Source organism: Trachurus trachurus (genome assembly GCF_905171665.1).
Source record: "Trachurus trachurus genome assembly, chromosome: 17".
NCBI lineage: Eukaryota > Metazoa > Chordata > Actinopteri > Carangiformes > Carangidae > Trachurus > Trachurus trachurus.
Genome location: NC_139900.1, coordinates 9385876 through 9413043, shown reverse-complemented (window position 1 = coordinate 9413043; position 27168 = coordinate 9385876). Strand labels below are relative to the sequence as shown.

General features: G+C 45.7%; 1 protein-coding gene across 1 annotated transcript; it reads right to left on the bottom strand.

Annotated features, from left to right (window-relative positions):
* Positions 1-9064: 9064 nt before the first annotated feature.
* On the bottom strand, positions 9065-22975 carry mpz (myelin protein zero). The gene is made up of 6 exons (XM_083991111.1): positions 22768-22975; positions 21090-21256; positions 17077-17290; positions 15635-15764; positions 15068-15110; positions 9065-9362 (listed from the first exon to the last, which is right to left on the bottom strand). Exons 1-6 carry the CDS (start codon positions 22811-22813, stop codon positions 9321-9323), a joined length of 642 nt encoding a protein of 213 aa, XP_083847237.1. The 5' UTR covers positions 22814-22975; the 3' UTR covers positions 9065-9320.
* Positions 22976-27168: the final 4193 nt, after the last annotated feature.

Sequence of the window (27168 nt, the reverse complement as noted above, 5' to 3'; positions counted from 1 at the left end):
GCCGGCAGGTTATAATATGAATGACAGCACTCAGAGGCCACAGCTGAGACTTCCCGCCCCCACGTGTGGAAGACACTGGTGGCTTTTTTTGGGCCTAGCACCCCCCCCCCAACCCCCCAAACCCCCCCAACGACACACCAAACATCCCATTCCCCCGTTCTTCTTGCACCCTCCTGTCAGGGTAACCTGAGCCACACAGCCTCCCCCCCCCCCCCACTCCACCGCTTTAACTCCCACCACAGGGCTCCTCTGCATCGAACCGCCACCACCACATACACACACACACACACACACACACACACACAGAGGGGGGTATGTGTGTGTGTGTGTGTTACCTGCACCTGCTCAACACACACGGCCCCTTTAGAGAACAACAACCCATCAATCACGGCTGTCAACACGGCGACACAACAAATGAAACTTTTGCACTCTGCATAACATACAGTATTTATAACAAATGCGTTAATGAGGAGGGGGCTGATGGTGGTGGTGCGGGGCCCTTGAGTATTTATTTATTTTTTTTTCATAGAAAAGCAAAGCACTGTGTTTGGTTTCTGAGCACAGATTGACTCCTCAGGTCTGTTGTTCTGCGAAATAAATCCTGTGATGAATTGTTTAATCATTTATTAATTGATCCCTCAAAGACGAACTGTTAACATTTTAATGTTTTCCCTCTGTTTGAATTCAAAGTGATTTATTGCCAAGTTTGTAAAGGCTGCAATTATAGCTTTAAGTCCAGCATATTTAGAGCATAAGGCAGGTCATCACCAGTTCGCCCACACGACAGATGCAGCAACAGTCCTGTGTCAGATAACTACCAAATGTCTTCCCACCAGTTGCCAGTTACAGAACATTTTTACGCCTGGGCTTTTCCTATATAATATTGCAATAATATCTCTATTTCTATATCAGCTGTGCACTTCAGTGTAGTAGGCTATAGGCCCCTGTGGTAAGCTCCCTTTCATGGCTTGTTCCTAATAAAGGGAGTTTAATAGAGTCTGACATGTTATATAAAAAATAAAACGATCTTATTGAAGTGCTTTACTACACAGATGTGAATGTGTAAATTTTTTTTTACCTGCAACATAAATCAGAAGAGGGGGAAATAAATCTAACAGTTCAGTGTAAACTCGACCTCAGGAGGAAACAGACAGGGAAAGCAAATATTATTTGGCTAATAGTCTTGTTTCTAACCTCAGTGGACATTAAACTCCTGAAAGCTGAAATAACACAGTGCTCCACTTAGGGGGAAAAAATAGTCAAAATCATAAATGTGAGCAGTAAAACGGAGCATTTATTATTATATTCTCGACACCCGTGGGTCTAGCTAGTAGCTACCGTCAGGTAGGTAGCTTATAGTGGCTAATGTAAACCAACTCAGTATGATGCAGTGCATAATTATGCGAGATTATTGACTTAATAACTTAATATACTGCAGTTTTTAACAGTTTAGATGGTTTTATGACATAAAATAAAACAAGGAAACTTACTTAACATGTTGAAAGGTTGAAACTATGGAGCTGGACAACCGTTAGCGGATTGATATCAATACAGCTGTCATTAGGCCCGCAGGATTTTTGGGACTTGTAGGCCTATGTATCACTCCGCCAAGCGCCTATTCTACATTAATAACCGTTAATTAACCATTAATTAGCGTCACATTAACGTTCAGTAACGTTATCCATCTTCGATTTATTGCGCTAGATAGATAATTAATATATTTCTGTAAAAAAAACATTTGAATTAAATGAGAACAGGATGAAGGGAAGAGGGGGGAAGAAGCAGTCTGGATACTTCAGCACACCTCAGGTAACATTTAGAGAAAATAAAATAAATAGTGCCATAATTTGTTGTTGTATAACTGTTGTATAAAAGCAAATATCACACTGGAGGTCCTGCATGATATTCACTTCATGACTCCCTCACCTGTGATACTGTTTAAATAGCTGGTTGGGCTACTTCTCTGTAATGGGGAGACACCAGAGAGTCTGAAATGATCAGCATCTGAAAAACCTTTCCAACAGGATCATTTGATGAAGCCTTTATTTTATTTTTTTTGGGGGGGATGATTAGCCTTTTCACTGCAGTGAGTTACATGCAGTGGCGTCATTTCTGTTTTAGACAATGGCAAGGACCAACCCCTCATGGGGGGGTACCCCCCGACCGAAAATTTGTGCGCATTGTAAATTGAAATGCAGCAATCTGGTGTGATTTGAGAGCAAAATCACGAAGCTTTCTCAATTATCACTATCAATGCTATGGATTGGTCACAATACCCCACACAAGGGTTCACAATAAAACTTATCTTTTGAAAATAAATCATTAGTGGGGTCTGAAAAAGTCAAACAGAGCTCTGGTGGCTGATGTAACAGTGTGATAAATAATTTCCCAGGACAACTCAAGCTTTTCCAGGACCTTTGACACTTTTTCTCAATTTCCATGTGTTTTCCATGACTGGATAACCATTTTCCAGGTTTTCCAGGACGTGTGGGAACCCTGACTGACCTTCTACAAAGATTTATTTTAAGTATTTTCTTGTTAAATCCATTTGTAAATAATCTCTGAAGACAAATGAATAGGCTATTTGAAGTTTATCCACTCCGTAAAAGCTTGTATCCTGTCTTAATTGCCATTTATTTTGTGTCAACAAATTATTGCCAACATGAGTTTATTCACTGCTAATCTACAGTAGGCCTACATGTTTCTACAGTAAGAACAGCAAAGTTTAACAGCAAAATCATAATAAATTTAATCTGGGAACAAATTAAAATTTTCACGACAACTAAGTTGAATGAGTGATTCCTCCTGTTGCTGCTGTGTTTCACTACATTCAGGTAGCCTAATGTTAGACAGGGGCTTGCTTGGGCCTTGTTTGTCTCAATTAGAAGTTTTTGTGATTTGTGACGAGATAAACAGCCTCCACACTCCACAGACAGCTGTCATTAGCCTGTTCTTAACAAGATGACTGCAGCAGCTTCACACTGTTTCTCAAATAAGAGCTTTCATTTTACTGTGCTCTAAGTAGCTAGTGTTAGCCAAACAAGCACTGAAATATGACTCATATTTAAGCATGTAGAATAAGTGGTAGGCTAAGTTATTAGCAGGCACCACTGGGAAGTCATGTTGATGGCTTTATAACTCACGAAGGTTTTAGTCGCTCCACATGAGAGACCTATCAATACCTCTCAGTGCTGTTACTTAAAATATGGAGCCAATGCCATATCTCACATCATCTGGAAGCCATGTTAATCATGGGAAACATTCCTGTGTTTACAACTGGAAGTTACTGAACGTCACTGGACGACCGGCAGCTGTCAGTTGTCTTATGTTCGAGGAGCAAAATACTACAGAGAGCTACTGTAGATGTGTGAGGGTTAAAAATACCTCGCTTGTTGAGTTATTTCTCTTAAGTAATGGACTCCGCCAACCACATATTAAGCAACGAAGCAGATGCATCTGCACTTTGGGAAGAGATGTACCTTTCCTCCAGTCATAATTACAGCCTGGGTGTTGATGTGAAGCCTGTTTACAAGTGGCAAAGTGGTAATTACAGTTACTGTGATCTGACATAAATGCAGCATTATGCCAGAAGGAGTGAATTATCCAAGGCTATAGTAGCTTTAGTGTAAAGGACTGAAAGCAGAAGGAAACAACTCCCCTGGCTTTCTCCAAAAAAAATACCTCCCATCACCTCCTAAAGCTCATTAATTAACACTTTGCTCATTAAAGTGCACCTGAAGAAAATGTGAAAATGAAATGTTTGCCACAAAAACCTGGGGGAGGGGGAGGGACTCACTCTGTCCTGCTGTTCGTCGAGAAACAGTTAACACAATGTAATCTAAACCCATAAATTAACATGTTTCTATTTCAAGCTGTGCATAAAACAGTAAACTTTAGAGGTGTTTCTTGCCATGTGTAGTTTCATTGTCTGGATTGGTTAAGATAAGGGTCCCTTGGCATCAATACATGAACGAGAACATGGTATCATTATTCAGAGCTACATCTCAGCAAGAGCAGCAAAGAAACGTCTCCTAAAATACAATGCCCACATATGTAAGCTTTTTTTTTTCTTTTCTTCCCTTTTCTGCCTCTTTGACTCATCTCTTCAGCCAGTCAGTCGTTCTGGTGCTGCGACTGAGCAGGTCAGTGGGTACAAGTTAAACACTGTGGTTGTATTTAATGTGTGTGAATGTGTATGTGTGTGTGTGTGTAACTGTCTGAATATGAAGTGGAGCATTTCTGAAAAGGTTATGTATGCTCACTGAACCGCACCTGCATTTTAAGTCAGTAAAATTAAGCCTCTCTGAAAATTATACCTCACTTTGTCACCCTTTAAAGATGTGAAAAGGTTGCAAATGGTTACTGAGCATTTATTTCCAGTTCATCATCATTACTTTTTGGTAGGTGGGTAGGCAAAGGGGGGGCGAGGGAGGGGGAGTGGGGCATGATGAGGTGAAATCATTTTAGTTCTCGACTGCCATAGTGTAGCAGAAGAGTTTCAAAGTTTAATTCTGAAAATGAATTCCTTTTGTACCTATAAACACACCTGGTGGTCATTGTTTAGCATTTCAGGTCTACAGATTACACACTCTAAAATGGTCTTATTGTGTATGCAAATGTCTTTGGAGAGCTAATAGGGCCAGTGCTATTCTGTAATATCTCATTTTGGAAGGAATTTCTTCTTTTGAAATGTTCATGAAAGTATGTCATTGCTCAGACGTGACAGTTTACTCAATGGCCGGGGCCACTCAGGAAAAAAAAGAAAAGAAAAAAGAAAGAACAGAAGCTGCAGACACTTTGAGCTGGGTTTACTTTGTCTCCTGTTGATAACAGCTGCGTATGGGGCTTTAATTTTTATTTACGTTCTCTTTACAACACATTATACAGAGCCATTGAATGTTGTTGTTAGTGCGCTGGAATTATCACAAGCATTAAAATAAATGTAAAAAATATGTAAGAAGCTCCAGTCATTTCAAAAATGAAGGGATGTTACTGCGCAACTACGACTAATACAGTTCATAATACATACAAACAAAACATTTTTAAAAAGGCATTTTAAACGCTGTCTTATGTCAGGTGTCTGTGTGGCTTTGCTTGAAAAAGAAGAAAACATTCAAACTGATCCATTTGACTGGATGAGTTAAACAGCGACTAGTGAAACAAGATCTCCAGTTATAAAGACATGGGCCTTAGCACCTCCATTCCTGTTATGAATCTTGAAGGAACATTCAAGTCTACACTATCCACCCTGCATATCAAGCACGCAGATCGCAATCCATCTTTGGCTCAGGGTTGGGGAAGGAGCACCTTTTTTTTTTTTTTTTTAAAGAAAGCTCAGGGGGAAGAGAGCAGGCTCTATCTGTGGTGATACATATGGATTTTTTGGCTTGGCTTAACACACCAGATACGTCTCTTGCTCCGAAGCTTTCTCCCACAGCAAGCGCAGCCCCCTCACCCCCCCTCACCCCCCCAAGTTTATGTTTTCTCCCCAGCCACGTTGAATCTTGAGGCTAACCGAACGCCTTTATCCCGCACGCCCCCTTGGGCCGGGGCGGCAAACCTCGGAAAATAAGACGACGTGCGCCAAAGACACAGCCACACAGTAACCCTCCATAACACACAAGGTCAGAAATATAATGGCATAATCCAGAAAAAAATACAATTACATTTCCTCACTGCCTCGATAAACATGTTCTCCATGTGTTTACTCCTTTTGTACACATGTAAAAAATCTCTCAGAAAACATTATTTGCTTTACTTAGGGTGACATACTGTTGTTTTTTTTTGCTTTATATCAAATCTCTTTTAAACACTCTGTAACTAGACACACATATACATAAAAACGCGTCGTATTTTTGCGACCGGAGAAGAGCTAGCTAGATTATAGGTTTTTTTTGTCTTCGGTGACGACTAAAGGCTGATTTCTGCCCCATGTGTTTCCTCTCCTCAGGAGGAGAGCATTTTGGCATTCGAACCAGCAGAAATAAGACAGTAAGGGGGTCGGCGGTGGGAAGGAGGGAGGTGCCGAGAGGCGGGGAGAGGAAGGGAGGTGGCTTTGGGGGAGGTGGCGTTTTGAAGGGCAAGAGAGAGAGAGAGGACGTTCGTCGATCACTGGACAAGACGGAGGGGAGAGACATGTCCATCACTGAGTTTGAACAAGAGAAGAAGGAGGAGGGAGGAGGGTTGTGGAAGAAGAGGAGGGGTGGAGGAAAGAGGAGCAGAGCATTGAGCTGTAGGCCCTGGCAGTCAGATAAGGAGAGGCTTAAAGAGTGGAGTGGATTGTGTATAGGCCTTTTCTATTGGGGAATAATGCAGTGCAGAGTCACTAGACGACGGGAAGAGGAAGAAGAGATAAAGGAAGCCAAAGACGTAAAAGACAGAGAGAGAGAGAATGAAACACGGTGGGGTTTGGTGGGAGGGGAGGAGATGATGAATCCCAAAGATGGGAGCCCGAGATGAAGAGCAAAAAAAAACAAGACAGAGGAGCGAAGACAGCAGAGGAGGCAGGGAGAGGGAGATGTAAGAGAGAGATATCTGGTTACCAGCACGCGCGAAAATAATTAGCCCTGGGCTGGCGAGGAGAGGAAACTCGCGAGCGGATTAAACTGGACCCTAAAATAAACCGAGAGAGCACAGAAGCTGCACCTCTTCCTGGTAAGCCCTTTTGTCAGGACTCCTGAGAGCATCCGCCAGCCCTCGAGGGGTAGTGGTGGTGGTGGTGGTGGTGGTGGTGGGGGGGGGCCGTGACGTCATCCCAGGTTCGTCAGTCGCCGGCCGTCGAGTCAACAGCGGACAGCCCCCCAACAAACAGCGCAGCAGGCTCCCCCTACCGCCGGCCCTGCTCGCTGCTGTCTTTCTGGATTTCTTTCCCTCCCTCTCCCTTTCCCTCTCCCTCTCCCTCTCCCTCTCCCTCTCCCTCCTTCGCCTGTGGGCTGAGAAATGTGCAGCTGTTACAGTAAAGCCCGTACGACGCTCTCATGGTGCCAGAAATAGCCCCCTTTAGCCGGGGCAGGGACATGGCGACAACCTCCATTAGCTCAAATGTGAGAGGATTGAATCACCCCGAGCCGGAGGGCTTGAACCTCTATCTGCGCTGGCCGAGAGGCAGGAATCATATTTCTCTCCCACTATCACTCTCCTCTCCTCTCCCCTCTCTGTCTCTCTTTCTTTTTCTCTATCTGAAAGTCCAGAGTGCACTCACAGCTCCGCTCAGTGTGTGTGTGTGTGCGATTGAGTCGTAAACATTAAAGGTGGGGGAAGATTCAGGGGACTCTAAACACAGAGAGATGTCTTTCAGGTTCCTCTTAAGGAAGTTATGCGAATAGTTAGGCCTTAAACAGTTTTACAGTTTGCCCAATGAGCGCATACAGGGTCTCCGATGAGGCGTTGTAAAAATTATTTGACACTGTTGCCACTGATATATAGTAGGACCGTTTCTTACAGCCAGCGCTGTCTTGAAAGAGTAGAGATAATGGGAAATAATGGGGGTTGCATCAGGCTGGGCAGAATAGGAGGGAGCAGACTAGAGGAGTGGAGGCAGTCATGGAGAAGAAGTCAGACCTTTATCTATAGGAGAAAGAACAGGAAAGAAACAGAGGGAAGGGAGGTAAGAGAAGAGAAGAGAAGAGAGGAGAAGAGAAACAGGATAGAGCAGTTAGCATATAAATCACTTCCGTAATTTGAATTAACAAGAAAAGTCTGAAAATTCACAGTGAAAAGAGGAAGAAATGGGAACGAGGAGGAAAGAGACAGAAGATCAGGGTGAGTGAGGAAGGAAGGAAGGAAGGAAAGGAGTGGAGCGGAGTGGAGGAGTGGGGGGTAGGGGGTGGAGGAAAGTTAGAGTTTGACACGTCGCCTTCGAGAAAAAGCAAATTGGCTTGTCCCTGCAGCCGGGGATTCGTGATGCGTATCGGACGCACTTGGAGAAAAGCTTTTTGCGGGCGGATAGGATCACAATGAAAAGGGAAGCAGAAAGGCAAAACCCGGGGAGCAGATTTTTCTTTTCTTTTTTTTTTAAAGATTTTGTTATCAAACCCAGCCGTCTTTAGGGTCTCGCTTCAAATGGCATATCTTATGACCTGACAGAAGTACTCGGGGTGCCAGCTGGTGTAAGAGATTATCACCACATCTTAGATCTCGGGGCCCCCGTATACAGTAGCCGCCGCGGCGTCGACAGTCGTCATCCTGTGACAAGAGCAGATATGATGATGCGACTCATTTATTCAGGGACTCAGGTTGGCGTTATTATGGTGGGGGGAAAAGTAGGTTTGTAAGTCTCAGTAGACGACGTCCCCTCTCTCCTCTATCCTCAGCAGCTCATCTCCCCTCCGTCGGCCTCCTCTATCCAGGGCCGTTGTATAGGAGAGAAAGGTGATGATAATTCTAGGGGCCCAGTGCCCAGTGGGGCCCACAAAAAACCCCAGTAGTCTAATCTTTGAATGACTGAATTATTCTGCATAAGACCCTGACTGATACTCATAGTAATGACGCATTAGCATCAAAACAAAGTAGGCTAAATAAAAAATGATAATACATACGTACTGTAGTCTAAGAAAAAAAAAGGAAAGGTCAGGGGCCCACTTTAGTATTCTTTCAGGGGCCCTAGAATTCCTAGCAACGGCCCTGCCTCTATCTCCCTATTGTTTGAAGGTGAGCTGGTTGGCGAGGTGGGAGAGAAGGCCCAGCGCTCTGGATCTCCCCGTCCCTCTCACGCCGCCGCCGCCGGGCCCCTCCTCCCCGTTTCTGCGGCTGAGCTCCAGCTCGATGGTCATCAGCACCCGGCCGTCCTCCCCCTCTCCTCCCCCCGACCTCTCTGTCTTTCTGACTATGGTTCGCTGCTGCTGATTGGGCTGGGACTTCGCCGCCACCGCCAGGCGCGCGGCGGGCCGGAGCAGCCGGCCGGCCAGCCCGCCCCAGCCCCGCCCCGTATCCTATTTCTTATCCTTGCGCGACTCCTGCTTCTTCTTTTCCGAGGCGGCCGCCTTCACCTTGGAGGGGTCAGCGGGAGGCACGGGGCCCTGTGGGGGGAGGAGGGGAGAGGGGGTTTGGGGGGAGAACAGGGGAGGAGAGTCACTTCAGGAGGAAAGGAGCGTGAGGGAGATAGAAAGAAAGTGAGAGAGGGGCAGGGAGGTAAGGGAGGAGGAGGTGGGGAGGGAGTGGGTGAGATGGGGTGTTTTAGAGGTGAGAGGATGGAAGATGGGGTTAGCAGGACGGGTGGAGCTGTGTGAAGAGGAGAGAAAAACACATTTAAGAGGAGGAGGAGAAGAGAGACAGACATACGGAGAGACAAGAAAAAAGGGGTGAGGAGGTAGAGAGTCCTTTTAGGGGAGGGGGTAGCAAGTGAGAGGGGGCGGTGTCCAGAGCTGTAAGGGGGTGACAAAACAGGTAACCATGCGTTAGGATGGGACACAGTGGCAGGCCGGCTCCAAACACCTGTGACAACTGGGTGACAAATGATCAATGACACACACACACACACACACAAACACACACACATGCACACATAAACTGAGACTGGGTTTTAAAATGGGAATTTACCAAAAAATCAGAAAAGATATCGCTAAGTTTCCAGTTATTTAAAGGGATAGTTCAACATTTTGGCAAATTGGCCCATTGCCATAATCCCTATAGTCATAGCAGTAGGTTCGTTACCTTTAATTGTTGGTGCAAGCTATTTTTAGAACGGCGGAGCAGAGCCGTGAGCTGCTCAGAGCTACGCTACGGAGGCTCATGGGATTTCTTGGTTTCCCTCATCAAACTCATCAAATACACAATCCAACAACTCCAAAACGCTCTGGTGGACAAGTTGTGAGCTGCACATTCACCACGCTATGAGATAATAACACAACGTTACCAGACAGAGTTGTTTTAGAGGGAAATTCATGCAAAACTGCTGATGCACGTTCCCGTCGGGAACAGTTTTTCAGCAAAAACAACTCCATCTTGTAACGTTTTCATTATCTCATAGCGTGGTGAATGTGCAGGTCACAACTTGTCCACCAGAGCGTTTTGGAGTTGTTGGATTGTGTATTTGATGAGTTTGATGAGGGAAACCAAGAAATCCCATTAGCCTCCGTAGTGTAGCTCTGAGCAGCCTGCGACTCTGCTCCACCGTTCTAAAAATAGCTTGCACTGACAATTAAAGGTAATGAACCTACTCCTAAACTATAGGGATTATGGCAATGGGTCAATTTGCCAAAATGTTGAACTATCCCTTTAAAGTTAAATTGAAAAGCGGCAGTTTTTTTTTATGACAACTACCACAGAGACTATATTTCTGTGTTGTTAGGACATGCAGCACAATGAAATATAGTCATTCAAATGCTGTTGAAACAATGGGTATGTATACCCCACACATAGAAACCATGACCTGATCTGAATTGCAGAAATCCAGGCCCTTTTTTTCAGTTTTGAGTATGAAGGAGGATAAATAATTCATCGAGGACCTTCCAGACCACTTTGCTGTAGCTGTGGTCGGACCTGCTCGACTGGATTCATGATATTTGTGTCAGAGAAAAAAAAAAAAAAAAGGCCAACAACAGCTAAAATATTCACCCAGCTCGTGCTTATATAATTCAGCCATTCACTCCCACTTATTATGGATATTGTCTGTGCAAAAACATCTTTAAGAAGGAAATCTATGAAAAGAAGAGGAGGAAGATGGGGAAGGGAAGTGAAAGTGAGGCGGCTCTACTAGAAATCAGAAAAGGACAGAGTGGAGATAAGGTCAGGACACAACAACAAACTTCACTTTACAATAGCTGTATGTTCCGGTGCGTTGACCTGTGGAGCTCAGCTAACCCACTGCAAAAGTATATAACGAGTACAAGATAAACGCATTGATGGGAACTTAATGAAACTTCACTCATATGTTCTGGTTTGTACAACAACACTGTTAAAAAAAAATATTCCCAAGGACAGACGGGGTGAATGGGAAGCATGACGCTGAATCGGAGAGTGAAATAATTCTGCTCTAATACATCAGGTTAGTCAACGGTGGAGAGCGCACCAGGGGCTGCTTCTTCTCGCTGAAGCTTCCACTAATAATACCCCACTGATTGCATTAGAAAAATTTATCATCTTTAATTATGCACTGTGCAAAAGCAGCAGCAGCACACACACACACACTCTGATAAGACAGCAATCAGGTCGTACGTTTACAGCTAACATCCGGCTCCAGGGGGGAGAGGGGGGGGGGGGGGGGCTGCAGTCGGTGCAGTCCATCCGGTGTCATTACCCTCAATCTCACTTTACGTTTTCTCATATGTCATTGTATTGTTTACCATTATTATGCATCCGGATGGGTAGGGCTTGTGTTTGTGCTGCGATGTATTGCAGAGGCTCCCACGCTAATGACGGGGAAGGAGAAGGAGAAGGAGAAGGGGAGGTGGGAGGGGAAGGGTGGGGAGGGGGGGGCTCGTAAACACACTCCAGCCTGCTTAGGCAGAATGCAGAACCACCCTTGTTACAGGAGCTGCACACACTTCAAAGGAAATGTGGGTACAGTGGCAAAATAGGAGGAGGAAGAGGAGGAGGGGGAGGTGGGCTGGTGGGGGGAGGGGGGGGGGGTAGATATAGGCAGGTAAGTGGCTGCGTCTCCTGCTGCATACTAAAAAAGAAGACAGTGACAGGTGAGGAGGGGAGATTGAGAGGCAGATGAAGGGGTGAGAGCTAGTGATTTTCTGTCCAGAACCGAAAGCTGATCAAAACCCAGCAGACCTGAGGAGAGAGGGAGAGAGAGAGAGGAGGGGGGGAGGGAGGGAGAGGGGGTGAGAAACTGGGGAGGAGGAGGAGGAGGAGGAGGAGGAGGAGGAGGAGGAGGAGGAGGAGGAGGAGGAGGACGGATCAACAGAGCAAGAGAGAGCAGAGAGGGAGCAAGAAGGGAAGAGTAGAGGAGGAGGAGAGGGGGGAATTACAGACAGACAGATGCTTCTCATGGTCAGTGAGGAAGACAGGAAGAGGAGGGGGGAGGAAGAGGAGGAGGAGGAGGAGGAGGAGGAGGAAGATGCAACTGAAGAGAGAGAGAGAGAGACAGGGGACCGGATAAAAGGAATGTGAATGAGAGATTGAGGGAGGGAGTGAAATGAAGTGAAGTGGTGGAGGAGGAGGTGGAGGAGGGAGGAGGATGAGAGGGGGGGGGGGGGGGGGGGGGGGGGGGGGGGCTGTGGTGCCAATTGGGGGATGAAAAGAAGAATGGGTGGTGTATGTGTGTGTGTGTGTGTGTGTGTGTGTGTGTGCGTATGTGTGTGTGTGGAGCTCAGATCGATACCGAGTGCACTCAATTATCATTCCAGTACAGTGTGTGTGTGTGTCTATGTGTGTGTGTGTGTGTGTGTGTGTGTGGCTTCGGGGGTAAACTCCTCTCCCACAACTCCACCTAATGGGGAGTAGCACACACACACACACACACACCACGGGGTTCCTTTGTCTCTCTCCGTCTCTCTCTCTCTCTCCCACCCCTCCGCAGCCCCTTTTGGAGATTTGCAGTGCAAGCCCACAGCAAACAGAAAGTAACAAAGATGGTGAGGCTGATAGAAAATTGTGTCGTGTCAGCAGAGCCTCCTAATAAGGGGCTATTTGATCAAACAACCACTTATGAGCAACGCCGTAAAATCCCACGGGCGCTCTGTGTGTGGCGTAGCTACGAGAGAGAGAGAGAGATCGAGAGGATGGGAAAAATAAAAATAAATAAATAAAAGCACTAGGACTGTGAGCTCAGACGGAAAAGAGCTGCTGCTGCTGCTGCTGCTTCTTCTTCGTCAGCTGTGTGTTTTATTTTTTTTTTCCTCCTCCTCCCAAGCACCGAGACTTTCAGGAGAGTAACTGTAAATGACAACGTTGTCAAATATTTCAGTGTCCTTTTGGCGGCGGCGAGTTATTTATTCATATATGCACTGTCACCCGCCGCCGGCACTTGAGAGCAACTGACTGCAACTCAAGAGTAACCTGACAATCAAACGACAGTAGAAAGGCGAGAAGAAGACAAGAGGCAGGAAGAGAAGAGAAGAGGAGAGGAGAGGCGCTCTGGGGGAGATGAGAGAGAGAGCGAGAGCAAACTTCTTGTTTGAGGTAGCAGCCGGGACGGGGGCCACACCCCCACCACCACTCCTCCTCGCCGGTGTCGCCAGGGCCGGCCCTAGGATTTTGGTGGCCCCCTAAACAAGATTTTTGTTTGTGGCCCTGCACTCTTAGCGCAAACACCAAATCACTGGTTAAAACTGAACACTGTATAAAGAAATAATTTAGGCCAAATGCTGGAAATTTGAGGTCTACTTTTTGAAAAAATTTCAAATCCCTTGTGTAAACACACCTTCAGTCATGAGAATGAACTGTTTTTTGGTGCTTGAAATAGGATATGAATACAGTAATATAGAAGTGTAGAAAACAAGTCTAAAATGAAATTTTGTAAGATTGCTTTTTGAGCACAAATGTTGTCATTCTGCCGTTCTATTTACACCAAATGTCTCAAATGTGAGATAAAAGAAGCTGAATATTGACTTCAAATGACATATAAAGCTCATAGCGTGCACATGCAGACCTCAGGATGTTTAAATGACTTGAATGAACCCCGGTACGTTTCTGATCATGTGGCCCCCCACCTAACGGCTGTGGCCCTAAACAACCGCATAGAGTGTTTATGCCAGGGGCCGGCCCTGGGTGTCGCCCCCTAGGTTTGAGCCATGAGAGCAACAACAACAACACCGCCGCTGATGCTTCATCTTTACATTATCTTGTACCTGCGGTGAAACGACTCTCTGTCACAATAACACCTTTGATCTCCTTCCAGGGATATCTGTGTTTTTGCGCGTTTCTCGTTTCAAAGCTCATTTTTTCATTTAAAAAGAAAGAAAAAAAAACGCCTTGAACTGCAATCCCTTGACTCCCCCCCCCCCCCCCTCTTCTGCCTATTATCAGCATGCAAGGCGTACAGTCGATTACAATACACCCCCCGCAACCATCCAAACCCCCACATTACCACAGAGTAATCAAACAGAACTTGCCCCGGTGCCTTGTATTCACAAAAGAATACAAGCCACCAAAATGTCTGATTAATCCACCACTTGAGGCTATCACACTCCCATGAGGCATTGAGGGGAGAGGAGGGAAAAAAGAAAGAAGAAGAAGAAGATGAAAAAAAAAAAAAAAAAAATACCCCAAATCCTCGGCGTGCAGCAGCGTAAAAACCACTGATAACAGCCCACACCATAATAGGCCCAGTGATTTTCATTTGACTCCCAGTGAGCGAAATCAGTAGCTCCTGTCCATTTCCCCACAGCGAGCAAATCACAGCAACAATTCAATACAGCAACAGCATTAGTGCCGTGACCTGGCCTCAGCCATTTCACAGTGGCTGGTTTGATTTTTGCCCTATGGCTGTTTACTAGTAGCATGCTGTTCTGCCCCCCCCCCCACGGTGGGGGAGGGGGGAGGGGAGGGGAGCTGAAGGAGGAGCGAGGGCCACGAGAAAGAAGAGAGAGAGGAGGGACAGTAAAGGCTTTAAAGCACCTCCAACGCTCACACGACACTAGAATTTTAACAGCTTGAACACTGTTATTAGTGTTCGCCGGGCCGGCTTTGAATGACATGTTATTTTGCGGTTGATATGTTGCTGCGAGGAAGGAGACGGCTAAGTGTGCGGACACGCTGGAGCTGCTGCTGCTGCTTGGACCGGCGTTGGGCGGGTGGGTGGGTGGGTGGGTGGGTGAGGGGGAGAATCCGATTATGAAACTGTGCCGTTATGCACTGTCATGTTGGATATGTGCTATTGTGCAGCGGCGGCGGCGGCGTTGTTGTAAATGAATAGATGAATATTCCTTGTGACACCCCGCATTTCCTCTGCCGAACAAATATTCCAGACACTGAACGCTACTGTAATCTCTCCCGAAAAGGACGTCGTTTAAAGCGTGTGGTGTCTGGATGTGACAGCAAACAGGGCTGTTGCATTTGGTGGTGGTGGATGAATGGATGGGAGTGTGTGAGGAAAGGAAAGGAGGCAAAGGAGGAGAGGGAGGAGGAAAGGTAGAGAGAGAGAGAGGAGGGAGGGAGGGGGGGCTTGGAGGGAACTTGCCTGTCTCTGCTGTGATCCCTCTTTCTTTTTCTTGCCATGTTTGCTGGAGGGGACAAAAGAAAGACAATGTCAGAATGTCGAATCTATCTCTCCCTCCAGTGGTCACAGGGCAGCATTGCCTGGCAGCCATCGTCATAAAGAGAGCATCAACTTAATCTACTGGCCCCCGCCGTGTCATACACAGCCCCCCCCTCCCCTTCTCTCCTCCGGTGCTTCATGTGTTATAAGATCTCATAAGATTTGGAAAAGGTACGAGGCAAGATGATGGATCCATCACCTTCATGATCTAGTAGTGGATCATACACTCAGATGCCTCCACTCCACTCCACTCGCTTCACCACTTTTAATCATCTCTCTTTTTGCTCCTATCCGTCTGTTTCCAGCTGAGCGATTTCAATCCTGAGCCCCTCCTCCTCCTCCACATGCACCTAACCAAATCAAAACCGAGCCACCGTCCGCAGCTACTATGCCAGCTTGGCCACACAGGTGTCGGTGCCAGGGATCGGCTCGGGCCTCAGCTCGCGGCCCCGGCACAGACACCACGACTGGCAGAGGCCGGGCACTGACCTGACGCTGAGGCTGAAGACGCGGCGCGCCACCAGGAACCTCATCAGGTAGTAGATGACCACGATGAGCACCAGCAGGCCCAGCACCACGCCGATGATGGCGCCCGTGATCACGCCAGCCTGGATGGGTACTGTGGAGGAAGAGGAGCAAGGAAGGGTTTCAGTTCAGAACGGAGAGGATTTGAGGATAAAAAGGAGCAGGTAGATGGGAAACAAGTGACAGGTTGGAAGTGTTCAGAAGTAAAAAAAAAAAGAAGATACGAGAGAAGAAACTGTAAAAGAGGCGAGAGAAGAAAGGAAGTTGTCATAGGCGAGAAGAAATGGATGGGAGAGGAAGGGGGGGTGGGTGGAAAAGGGAATGAGAGATGAAAGTAGAGCGGAAAAGGAAAGCAAAGGTAAAATAAAGGTTGAATGAAAGATGAAGAACTCAAGTGCAGTAAAGGCAGAGAGGAGAGGAGGTGAGAAGAAGGAGAGATAAGGAGGGATGGAGGGATGGGAGGAGACGGTGGAAGATGAAGGACAGCAGGAAAAGAGAAATGGGAGAAGGGGAGAGAAGGAGTGAAAGGGAGGGGTGCCGATAGTAATCTCAAATAGAAAAAGAGATAACATTGTAATTGATTTCATTTAACAGGAAGTGCGAGGAATCCTAAACGAGGCCTCCGTCTGACGCACAGCGCAAAACTGAGATTAATTTCAGAGTTTGGGATGATTACAACAACAATTGAGAACAGTTGGCTTCTGACGAAAAACATTCACCAAAATATGCCATATGGGCTCAGTGGAAAGCCAACGAGCAGACACAGAGGTAAGACCATGCAGGCATTAAAGGGATAGTTCAACAAATTGGCAAATTGGCCCATTGCCATAATCCCTATAGTCATAGCAGTAGGTTCGTAAGCTATTTTTAGAACGGCGGAGCAGAGCCGTGAGCTGCTCAGAGCTGCGCTACGGAGGCTCATGGGATTTCTTGGTTTCCCTCATCAAACTCATCAAATACACAATCCAATAACTCCAAAAGTTGTTTAAGAGGTAAATTCATGCAAAACCGCTTCCCATCGGAGTCAGTCTTTCGACAAGCAGTCTCTGCATTTCCCTCTAAAACAACTCTGTCTGGTAACGTTGTGTTATTATCTCATAGCGTGGTGAATGTGCAGGTCACAACTTGTCCACCAGAGCGTTGTGGAGTTGTTGGATTGTGTATTTGATGAATTTGATGAGGGAAACCAAGAAATCCCATGAGCCTCCGTAGCCTAGCTCTGAGCTCTGCTCCGCCGTTCTAAAAACAGCTTGCACCGACAATTAAAGGTAACGAACCTACTGCTATGACTATAGGGATTATGGCAATGGGCCAATTTGCCAAAATGTTGAACTATCCCTTTAAACTTAACTTAATTTGATTTTACGCCCTCACAAACGTGCTGCGCCCCCCCTCCCCAATATCACCTTTCTCAAAGACCAGCAGGCGGACGCTGGAGGGCCGGCCCACTATGTCAGGGGGGTTCTTGGCGTCGCAGGTGAAGGTGCCGTTGTCGGCGAAGTCCAGGTTCTTGAGCAGGATGGAGCCGTCGCGGCGGCCGGGGTTCCCCACGAACTCCAGCCGGTCCCTGAATGGGCCCTTGTTGTCCACGTAGGCGGCGCCACTGGTGTAGTGGAAGATCTGTGGAAGGACCGAGAAAGACATCGCGCTGTTACCAAAGCGTTTTACACACATTTTGTAGTTTATGTACAAAATAAAGACAGAAATGTGGGAGTCAAAAAAACTAGGTCATGAATATCAGCACTTTTAAGTTGTGAATGTTGTGCAAACTACAGGCACATCTCAATAAATTAGAATTTCATGAAGAAGTTTATTTATGTCAGTAATTCAATTCAGATGAAAAAAGATAAACTAATACATTATACAGATCCATTATACACAGAATGAAGCATTTCAGGTCTTTATTTATTTGATTTCTTTTAATTGTAATGATTAGGGCTTACATTTAATGGAAGACCTAAAATTCAGTATCTCAAACCATTGTAATTATTATGAAAGACCAATTTAAAAAAAAGCATTTTTAATATGGAAATGTTGGCCTTCTGATAGGTATGTCTATCTATATGCACTCAATGGTTGGTTGGGGCTATTTGGCTTAAACTACTGACATGGACTTTTCCATGATATTCTAGTTTATATAGATGTGCCTGTACTTGTTTTTCAATACATCAGCCTCAATTTAAACCGTTTTCTGGCCACTTAGGAGCAGTGGAAGATGTAAACACTCTGTTTAGGTTTACAGATGCAGAGCAGCATTTGCAGCTGTGTGTCTGCAAAAGCAAAATTCAGGTTTATCCCTGCTTTGGTCTCCACCAACTCAACTCCTGCTTAATGATCCACTATAATGACGACCTGTGTCAGTCTGCTGTGCAGGGGGTTTTATCGGTAGTTTCTTTTAGGAGCCGAATCAAACGTTAGGTTGAACGAACGAAGTAAAGTTGGCAGGTGGAATAAGTAAAACAATTACCTGAAAGTCACTAAAGCCTACAGGTCTTTAGAGCTGAGCAGACTGACTGTTTTATTTCAAGATCTTGTGCAGCTGCTCATGCTTAGACGTAATAATAAAATAATCTTGACAGTTGGCCTTTTCTTTCAATGGAAAAGTGCAATACATACATTTCTATTGTTCTAATATCAGACCAAAGCCCAGGTGTTGTATAAAAGAGTTTTTACAAAGGGAAAATGTCATCACAGATTCAATCCAATCCAAAGAATTGATTTTTTTTGTCCTTTTCTATCAAGATGCTAATTGATTTGGGGCGATGACCTAGACTCCACAAGGTCAAGGTCAAATGTAGATACAACTGTGTTTCTCAGCACTTAAGCCTGCGAGACACATAAGCAGGTTTCACATATTACACACAACCTTTCACAAGATACGATACAAACACGCCGGAAATCAAATGCGGCATTTGAAAAGGACAAATGCAGCATGAAAAACAGATAGACATATGAAACTGTAAATCTGTCCAGGCAGGGTGGAAAAAATGAGCGACAGAAGATAAGTGGAAGAAAAAAAAAGAGAGGGGAAGTGAAATCTAGTTTCAAAGTGAGGGCACCGTGGGAGACAGATGAAGGCGAAGGAGGTGAGGGGAGGAGATAATGAGAGGAGAGGGGAGGGACAAAGATGGCAGGGCTGGAGAGGAGGAGATTAAGGGAGGTGGACAGAGGGAGGTGCAGTCAGGATGGGGAGATAGAGAGATTAGAGAGATGGCAAGACGATAAGGGCAGAGGGAGAGTGAAATTAAAGAGCAGGAGGAGGCAGGTGAGGCGGGAGGCGAAGAGGAACGAGAAGATTAGGAGGAGAGAAACTTTCTGTGCCTCTGTTGTTTCCCCGCAGTCACTTAAAACATGGAAATTGCACTTGTTGTGTGTGAGGATAAACAGAGCATTGTTTGAGTGTGAGATGACATTTTAGATAACACACTGCCCTGCATCTGTGGGATTAAACCCCTCCCTCTTCTAGTTAAATGTTGAATTTGTCTCCATCCTGATCAGCCATGTTTAAAGGGATAGTTAAACATTTTGGCAAATTGGCCCATTGCCATAATCCCTATAGTCATAGCAGTAGGTTCGTTACCTTTAATTGTCGGTGCAAGCTATTTTTAGAACGGCGGAGCAGAGCCGTGAGCTGCTCAGAGCTACGCTACGGAGGCTAAGGGAATTTCTTGGTTTCCCTCATCAAACTCATCAAATACACAATCCAACAACTCCAAAACGCTCTGGTGGACAAGTTGTGAGCTGCACATTCACCACGCTATGAGATAATAACACAACGTTACGAGACGGAGTTGTTTTAGAGGGAAATTCATGCAAAACCGCTGATGCGCGTTGCCTTCAGGGACGGTTTTTCAGCAAGCAGTCTCTGCATTTACCCTGTATTTACCTCGAAAACGGCTCAGTTTCATAACGTTCCATTATTATCTCATAGCGTGGTGAATGTGTAGGTCACAACTTGTCCACGAAAGCGTTTTGGAGTTTTGGGATTTTGTATTTGATGAGTTTGATGAGGGAAACCAAGACATTCCTTTAGCCTCCGTAGCGTAGCTCTGAGCAGCCTGCTGCTTCGCTCCGCCGTTCTAAAAATAGCTTACACCGACAATTAAAGGTAACGAACCTACTGCTATGACTATAGCGATTATGGCAATGGGCCAATTTGCCAAAATGTTGAACTATCCCTTTAAACTCCTCACATCCTCATGTTAAAAGGTCATGTGACTTCCCTACACCACTCCCCTCTTCCCAGTTCTGGGCTGGTCTCGGTGCCTGGTGTGGGGCGGAGACGGCGGCAACAAGAAAGTCTTTTTGGCAGCAAACAAAGCCATTGTTGGCGGCTCTACACTTCTGTCGCTGAAAAAGGATGTTGTTGTTGTTGTCTTCTGAAATATTTATGCGCAGCTTCTTGAATGTGTTAAAAGGATCGGCTTCATGTTGGATAGTAACACGCAGTCAGAATTTCATCGAAGGAGAAGAGGAGGGTAGGAGAAGGAGGAGGAGGAGATGCTCCTCTGCTGCTGTGTCTCCAACTTAAAGATTTATGCTAAATATCTCCTCAGCTGCTAAACGCTTCACTGTGCTCAACAGGCTCAGCATTAACTGTCTGTCTGCTGCTCGGTGCTAAGCAGGTCCTGTGCACTGGCTTTAACAGAGCTCGTTCACAGAAAGTTGGCCTGGTGTGACCGGAAGAAAGAAAAAAAAAAAAAAAAAGACGATGAGGTGAACGGGAGTTACAGACTCTTAAACCAAAACAAAGAGCTGAAAGAGACTAAAACCTTTTGCAGAGCTTCAGTGAAGTTTGTTTCATGCACTGTACAGCTTTAAAGTGGATGTGACCACAGCTCTCATACTGTAATATGAAAGGGTTAGGGTTTGTACAGTAGCAACCCAAAACGTAATAACTGTCAATAACGTAGTAACTGTCAATAACGTAATAATGTTGGCCATTTTGAATGTAATAAAGCCAATAATGTAATAAGGTATTACATTATTGGCTGGTTATTACGTTATTGGCCTAGTTAAAAAACTTTTGACATTGTAATAACAAATTATTACATTACAAAGGGTTATGGTTTAACTAATTACATTATTATTACTAATAACTTATTACATTATTGATTCAAGCATTTTATTACATTATTGGCTTTATTACATTGAAATTGTTTGTTTTTATGCTGTTCTTTTTTAATGCTTTGTCTTTATATAAAGCACAATGAGTTGCCTTGGTATGAAATGTGCTATAAAAAAAAAAGCCTTGCCTTGCCTTAAAATGGACAAAATAATTACGTTATTAGGCGTTATTATTACGTTTTGGGTTGGAAGTTCAACAGCATAAATGTTTATCTGCCTGTTCTATAGTTTGTATGTGTGTTTGTGTGTGTGTGTGTGTGTATGTGTGAGTGTGTGTGAGTGCGTATATTACAGAGATGCTGTCCCGGGAGCCATCAGGCCTGTACGTCCAGGAGAAGGTGACGTCCTCCGAGGTCCAGCGCCAGGAGAAAAAGGAACATGACAGTCGGATGTCGGAGCCCACCAAGGCGTGGCGTTCCCAGCCGGTGTAAATCACTATGGCCTGGGATTGCTCCGGCACTGGGAGACCACAAATCAAAGAGGTGGAAGGTTAAACTCGACGATTCACATGGAAATTCAATTCAGATTAATTCACATTCAACATCATTTTGTAGAAAACACAGATTCACAAAGGTTTATCCTTGATTTGCTTTGTTTTTGAGGCGAGTAGATGTAACGACTCACATTTTCCCTTAAATCACCACATTCCTGCACATTTTTCAATCAGCAGACGCCACAAAGCAGCCACTCGCATTACCATCCATTAGTTTTATCCTTGAAATCTATAAAACAAATCCTAATAAATACTTAGACATGCACCCAGACACACACGTTAAACTGCACATTTAGTGGCGACAGATCCACTATTGATTCAGACGTGCTCTCAGTAAATATTTTGGTTTATTACAGGAATATCGGTGCGAGTCTCTAAAAAGTCAAAGGGGGACATCATTCTCTCCATTAATATGGATTGTGCTGGCTTAATCATGTGCACTGTTTATGCTTAAATAATATTTAATGATCGATGTTAATTTGGTTTTGGTTGCAAAATCAATATTTTTACTTCCCTAGAAAATAAGACTCAGCATCTTAAACAACCACGACAAAGCTGCACACACACACACACACCTGCCGTTCTAACATTAGCCTCATCATCTTTTTGTTTTGTTGGGTTAAAAACTTGCAGCAGCAGGTGAACAGGTCACGATGAGTCACTGTATTCTCAGCTGCTTTAACACTCGTGTCACTGAGTGTTCATGTGCTGCTGCTTCTTTGCCTCCTACTGACACCCGGAGAGTTAAAGTTCACAGCGTTTCCCCCCGCACGCGTCCTTGAACGATCGGCGTTGGTGCCGCCAGCCGAGGCGAAACTTGTCAATGAAATCACGCTTGACGTTTTTTAATTAAAATTCTAACACACACACACACACACACATACACACTCAAACACACTCATACACATGAAAAAAAAATTGTAAATATCTGACAGCAGGGGAGAAGGAAAAGCTACTGCATCTGCTTGGGAGCAAAATCACTGCCAAGCCTCAGTTTTCAAAGTCATAATATTAGTGCTGTTAAACTTTGCAAGACTGGAGACATCTGCTTGGTCAGAGCGGCGCAGATGGACAGAACTGGGCCTCGCTGCATCTGAATAGGAACTGTGTTCTCCACAGGTGTCCCAGTGGCAATTTTGGATGAAATCAACACATAAAAGAACAGAGATCAATTTAAATATGCTGGTTTAGTATTAATCCAGTGTAGAGGGAAATGTTACTTAACCTGCTGATCCTTTTTTTTATATATATATATATATATATATTAACAACAACTTCATTAACTTTCAGGTGAAGCATTGAAGAGAAAATAGAAAAATCCCTCATCCTTTTCCTCATTTAACCTTTAACCTCCACCATCATTGGAAAAATTATTTCACTTTCAACTGGTGAGATACAGTGTGGGCTTCGTAAAGAGCTCATCAAGAACAAAATTAAAGTTAAAAGTCTTTCTTTTCTTTTTCTTTTTCTTTTTTACCTATTCCCAGGAGGACGACCGACGCCAGCGCCAAAAACGTCAGCATGGTTTCAGGCTTCTGCGGAGCTCCCAAAAGACCGATGCCGGAGCCAGTCGAGGAAGAGTCCCACTCTGGAGGGAGAGCGAGTGGAAGGAGGATAAAGAAAGAAAGAAAAGAGAGAGGAGAGAGGGGTGCAGGATGCCAGGGCAGAGGGCTTCAAAACAAGACAACAACAGAAAACCTACTGTCCCCTGGTTTATACCCAACCACACCCCTCGTCCAGGCCCGGCCCGGCCCATTCCTCCTCTCCTTCCCCTCCTTCCCCTCCCTCCCTCTCCATCCCTCCCTCCACCCTTCCTGCCATTTCTCTCCATTCTCCATCCCTCATTGAAACAGATTACACACATTATCTTTTGAAGTGGAGGAGAAACGCAGGCGGGAGGCACCTGCTCTGTACAGTAGCTGCTGAATTAATTGGGTAAACAACGGGCAACTCGGGGGGAATTTGCAAAAAAAAAAAAAAACTCTTGTGCGGCATTACACCGTGATGAATGTAAATGTGTTAGATTACACCCCTCACCATGGATGCGATTGTGTTGAGAGGGGAGCGCTAATCAGCACTTAGCATGTCGGCACAAGCTAGGCCGCTGTGTGACGGGGACTCGTGACCGTCTGCAGTCGCTCATATGTAAATATTACATGGGGAGTGGTGGTGGGAAGCCGCCTTGGCCTGTGTTTGTCTGTTTACACTGCGGGAGGTGGGGATGAAAGGGGGGGGATCCTGCGGCGAGGTCAGCCCAGTGCTCTCTCCTCCATCCCCATCCCCTGACCCCGTTTTCTCCTCTAACCCCGCACTTCCAACGGACGGGTCCAAGCGAGGCCAGCGGCCCCCGAACAAAGCCTCGACTCTTCGCGCCGTCTCTCTCTCTCTCTCTCTCTCTGTCCTCCCTCTCTTCAGATTCCTGTCATTTGCTGACGTCTAGCACTCGGAGACAATGGAGAGAGGGGGGGACAGGGGCTGACTGGTGTTTGCCCAGTCTGTCAATGGCGCTTTCTTCCTCTCCGGCCTCCCCCCCCAGACAAAGCTGCGTATTCAAAAGTGCAACAACCCACTCCTCGTTTTTTTCCAGTAACGGAGACAGTGAGAGTGTGGGGACAGACCTGCTATATATAGATGGGTTGATATGAGGACAGGAGAAGAAGACACAGACATGATGAGGGGCAAGACAGAGGCAGAGGCAGAAACGAGAGGAGAAGAAGGAGGAGGCAGCGGCGTGAATGAGCGGGACACGCTGGAGTGGGATTTCTGCAAAAAGCCTCGTTTCTGGAGGCCTCATTCCATCATTTTGTCACACGTCATAAATATGCATTCATTTAGCCGCCGGCATTGTAATAGTGAATACATGCACAAATTAATGGTCTGCGGTACTCCTCCAGCTCCACACAGGCTGGATTCACTTACACTCCACATGAAGTGCGAGCTGTATCAATCGAGAATTGACTCCTCCTCTTCTCGCCCTCATCATATATGTATAGTCGGGAAGGGAGGGCAAGAAGAGGAGGAAGCGCTCGACAAAGCATGCCCACTTCACTGTGTTATTTCATTGAGCCTCCTCATCCAGGTTTCCAGCGCTACAAATCAAGGATCTCCGTCTCAACGGGGGCTCGTGGCCAAGAAGCATTTAGCGATAGATCGACTTTTGCTTACATTTGAGACCGTGGCGTAAATTCTTGCCACTTGCGACAAATCACAACCGCTCATTCTTCCTTAACACCTCAAAATACCCCACTGACGGATCAGCTGAACAAAATGGACCATCTGCCAACTTGTTGGCGCCATCAACTGTCTAAGCTTTGGCTTGAACGTCTAAATCGCGACATCCTCAACAATTATGGCAGATCCTGCCTTCAGGCCCCCGAGAGAAACAGGGGGATTCTTTATGAGCCTGGCAGGTGCAGAACGTGGCAAGCGCCCAAACTCGTCAGCGCCGAGTGACAGTGGCGGCAGCAGTGGCTGAGCTTGGCAGGCAGAAACTGTATCACATATAAAGCGAAGGCCTCCATTCCTTCAGCTGGCAGTGATAGAGCACACTAATGTAGGAGAGGGAGAGCTTATCTGCTGCTAAATTATACAGAGAGGAGAGGTAGAGGAGAGAGGAGAGGGGAGGAAGGTACCAGAGACAGAGAAAACTCCATGTGTAGAGCCTTTTAGAGATTTCTGCGAAATTATACATGAGTCCTCAGCTGTACTTTAGCGATATTGAGGTGGACAAGGCTTCATATCAATTGGTGTTATTAAAGTTGACTGAATACGCAAAGTACCTCGGGCCGCAGCCGCTGTGTGAATGAAACCATCTCAAACGTCTGCCCGGATAACTCATCAAGCTTGTTTTCACACGTTGAGACAGCGGCCTCAGTTGCATTTAGTGGGGGCATGTCATTAGACACCCGTAAAAATTTACACAGCATATTTTCTTGTGATATTGTAATTTTCTTTGACGAGAATTATTTCCAATGGGATGAAAAAAAAACATATCAAGGCATATCGTCAAAAGACCGTGGGATAATCACAGTCTGGGAAAGCATCCCGAGCTGTAGATGTTAGGGGCTCTTGTCAGCTCCATCCATGTCTAATTTTTCTGCAATGTTGAGTATGTTTGTCACAGCTGAGTGCAGCCCTGATCACAAGGCAGGCTGGCAGATGTGCAGAAGGGGGAATGGCTTTCTTGAAAATGTGGAGGGGCTTCTGTGAATGGCCGGGCGCCTTTTTGAGACTGAGCACTTGCTGGAGGGATCCTTGTCGGTCAAGAAGGCAAAGAGACGAAGAGAAACAAGAGGAGACACACATAGACACCACACCACAGAGGCTGGTTCACATAAAGGTCATAAGACTAATGACCGTCAACAATGACCCAATGGAGTGTACTGCAATCTTGTCCCTCGCCCCCTCCCTTAAGCTCAAGCCTCTCAGTGTGGGCCCAAGTGAAGCACTTTACAAGTGAAGAACAACGACCTACGCCATCGCAAACCAATCATAAAGTCGTCTCGTAAATGACTAGATCGGCTCATGGTTTTGCTGCAGGGGTTGGATAATCAAGCGAAAAAATTTCCATAACCAAACAAGGCAAATGAGGCATGGCAAGAAATTGGCCAGAAAACTGTCCAAAGTTAAATGCTAGAGGGCAGGATTAAATATAAATACAGCAGTGTGTTGTGCCATCTAGGTTTCCTAATAGGACGACAGACTCGAGAAAACAACACATCTCGAGGAGGAATAAAAAAACAAAAAAAACAACAACATGCCCTGTTAGTAGAGTATCTCTTATTATCTTCTTAGCATTTAGAGCGGTTATTCCCAAACCAGGGCTACTCATGAAGAGATACATGGAAGGACTGTGAAGTAGTTTGCTAATATGAGAAAAACAGAAGTTAAAATTTTAATCAGAAAAGACTAATATTCAGTCAGCTGTAACAGCAGAACCCATCAACAGTTATCTGAGAAGTAATGAGCTGTCGGTCAACCGATTGAGCAGCTTGTCGAGGAAAACATGGCTCTTGACGAAAATGGGAATATCCAACAGTAATCGCTCTTTTCGAAAACTGAACTGGACGCAAAGAAAGGCCACAAGAGAAGGGGTCGTCAAAACAACGCTCAACTTTGACCTGACTTCACACTGTCGGTGTCTTTCAAATCCAAGACCGTCATGTTCCTTGACCAGGTCGTCCTTTTTTTCCTTTTTTTTTTAACCCAAACCGTCATTTCTAAGTCGTTTTTTTTTTCAGGCTAACTTTATCACACCCTCGCCGCAGTCGTGTCTGATGTCTTTGCTTTAGTGATTTGATACGGTTTCTGAAAGCCCAGTGAAGTGGCAGATCAGAAAACACTTCTGTTTGCCGCTCTGGAAGGCAATTACAAGTGTTTTGTCGTGCGATTTGGAGGATTTGTTGGCCCAGTCGAATGCAACTTGTACTAGTTTAACTGAGCTGATGAAGTGCTCCGATGAGTCACACAGTGCACACAATCCTGTACTGTCTCTTGTTGCTGAGGACCTAACACCCTGTTAAAGTGGCGGCTGAAGGACGAGGAGGGGGGAAATCATATAAAGGGCCCGAAAAAGAGGGGGCCTGACATCATCAAATCCAAAAGGTTACTGGCCAACGCTCGGCGCTCCTGCTCAAGAAAAACACTATTGATATTCCGTGGGTTCGGCCGGGGACAATGGCAGGGCCTGTCCCTCCCTCTCTCCCTCATGGCCTGGCATGGCAGAGATGTCACAGAGAGCACCAAACAAATGGATGGAAGGATAGAAAAGGGATGGAGGGATGGGGAGGAGGAGGAGGTGGAGGAGAACAAACGCATTGTTCTTGGGGTGGAGAAAGGGGTATTGTGAACAAGACAGATAGCTTATGTGGGAGAACCG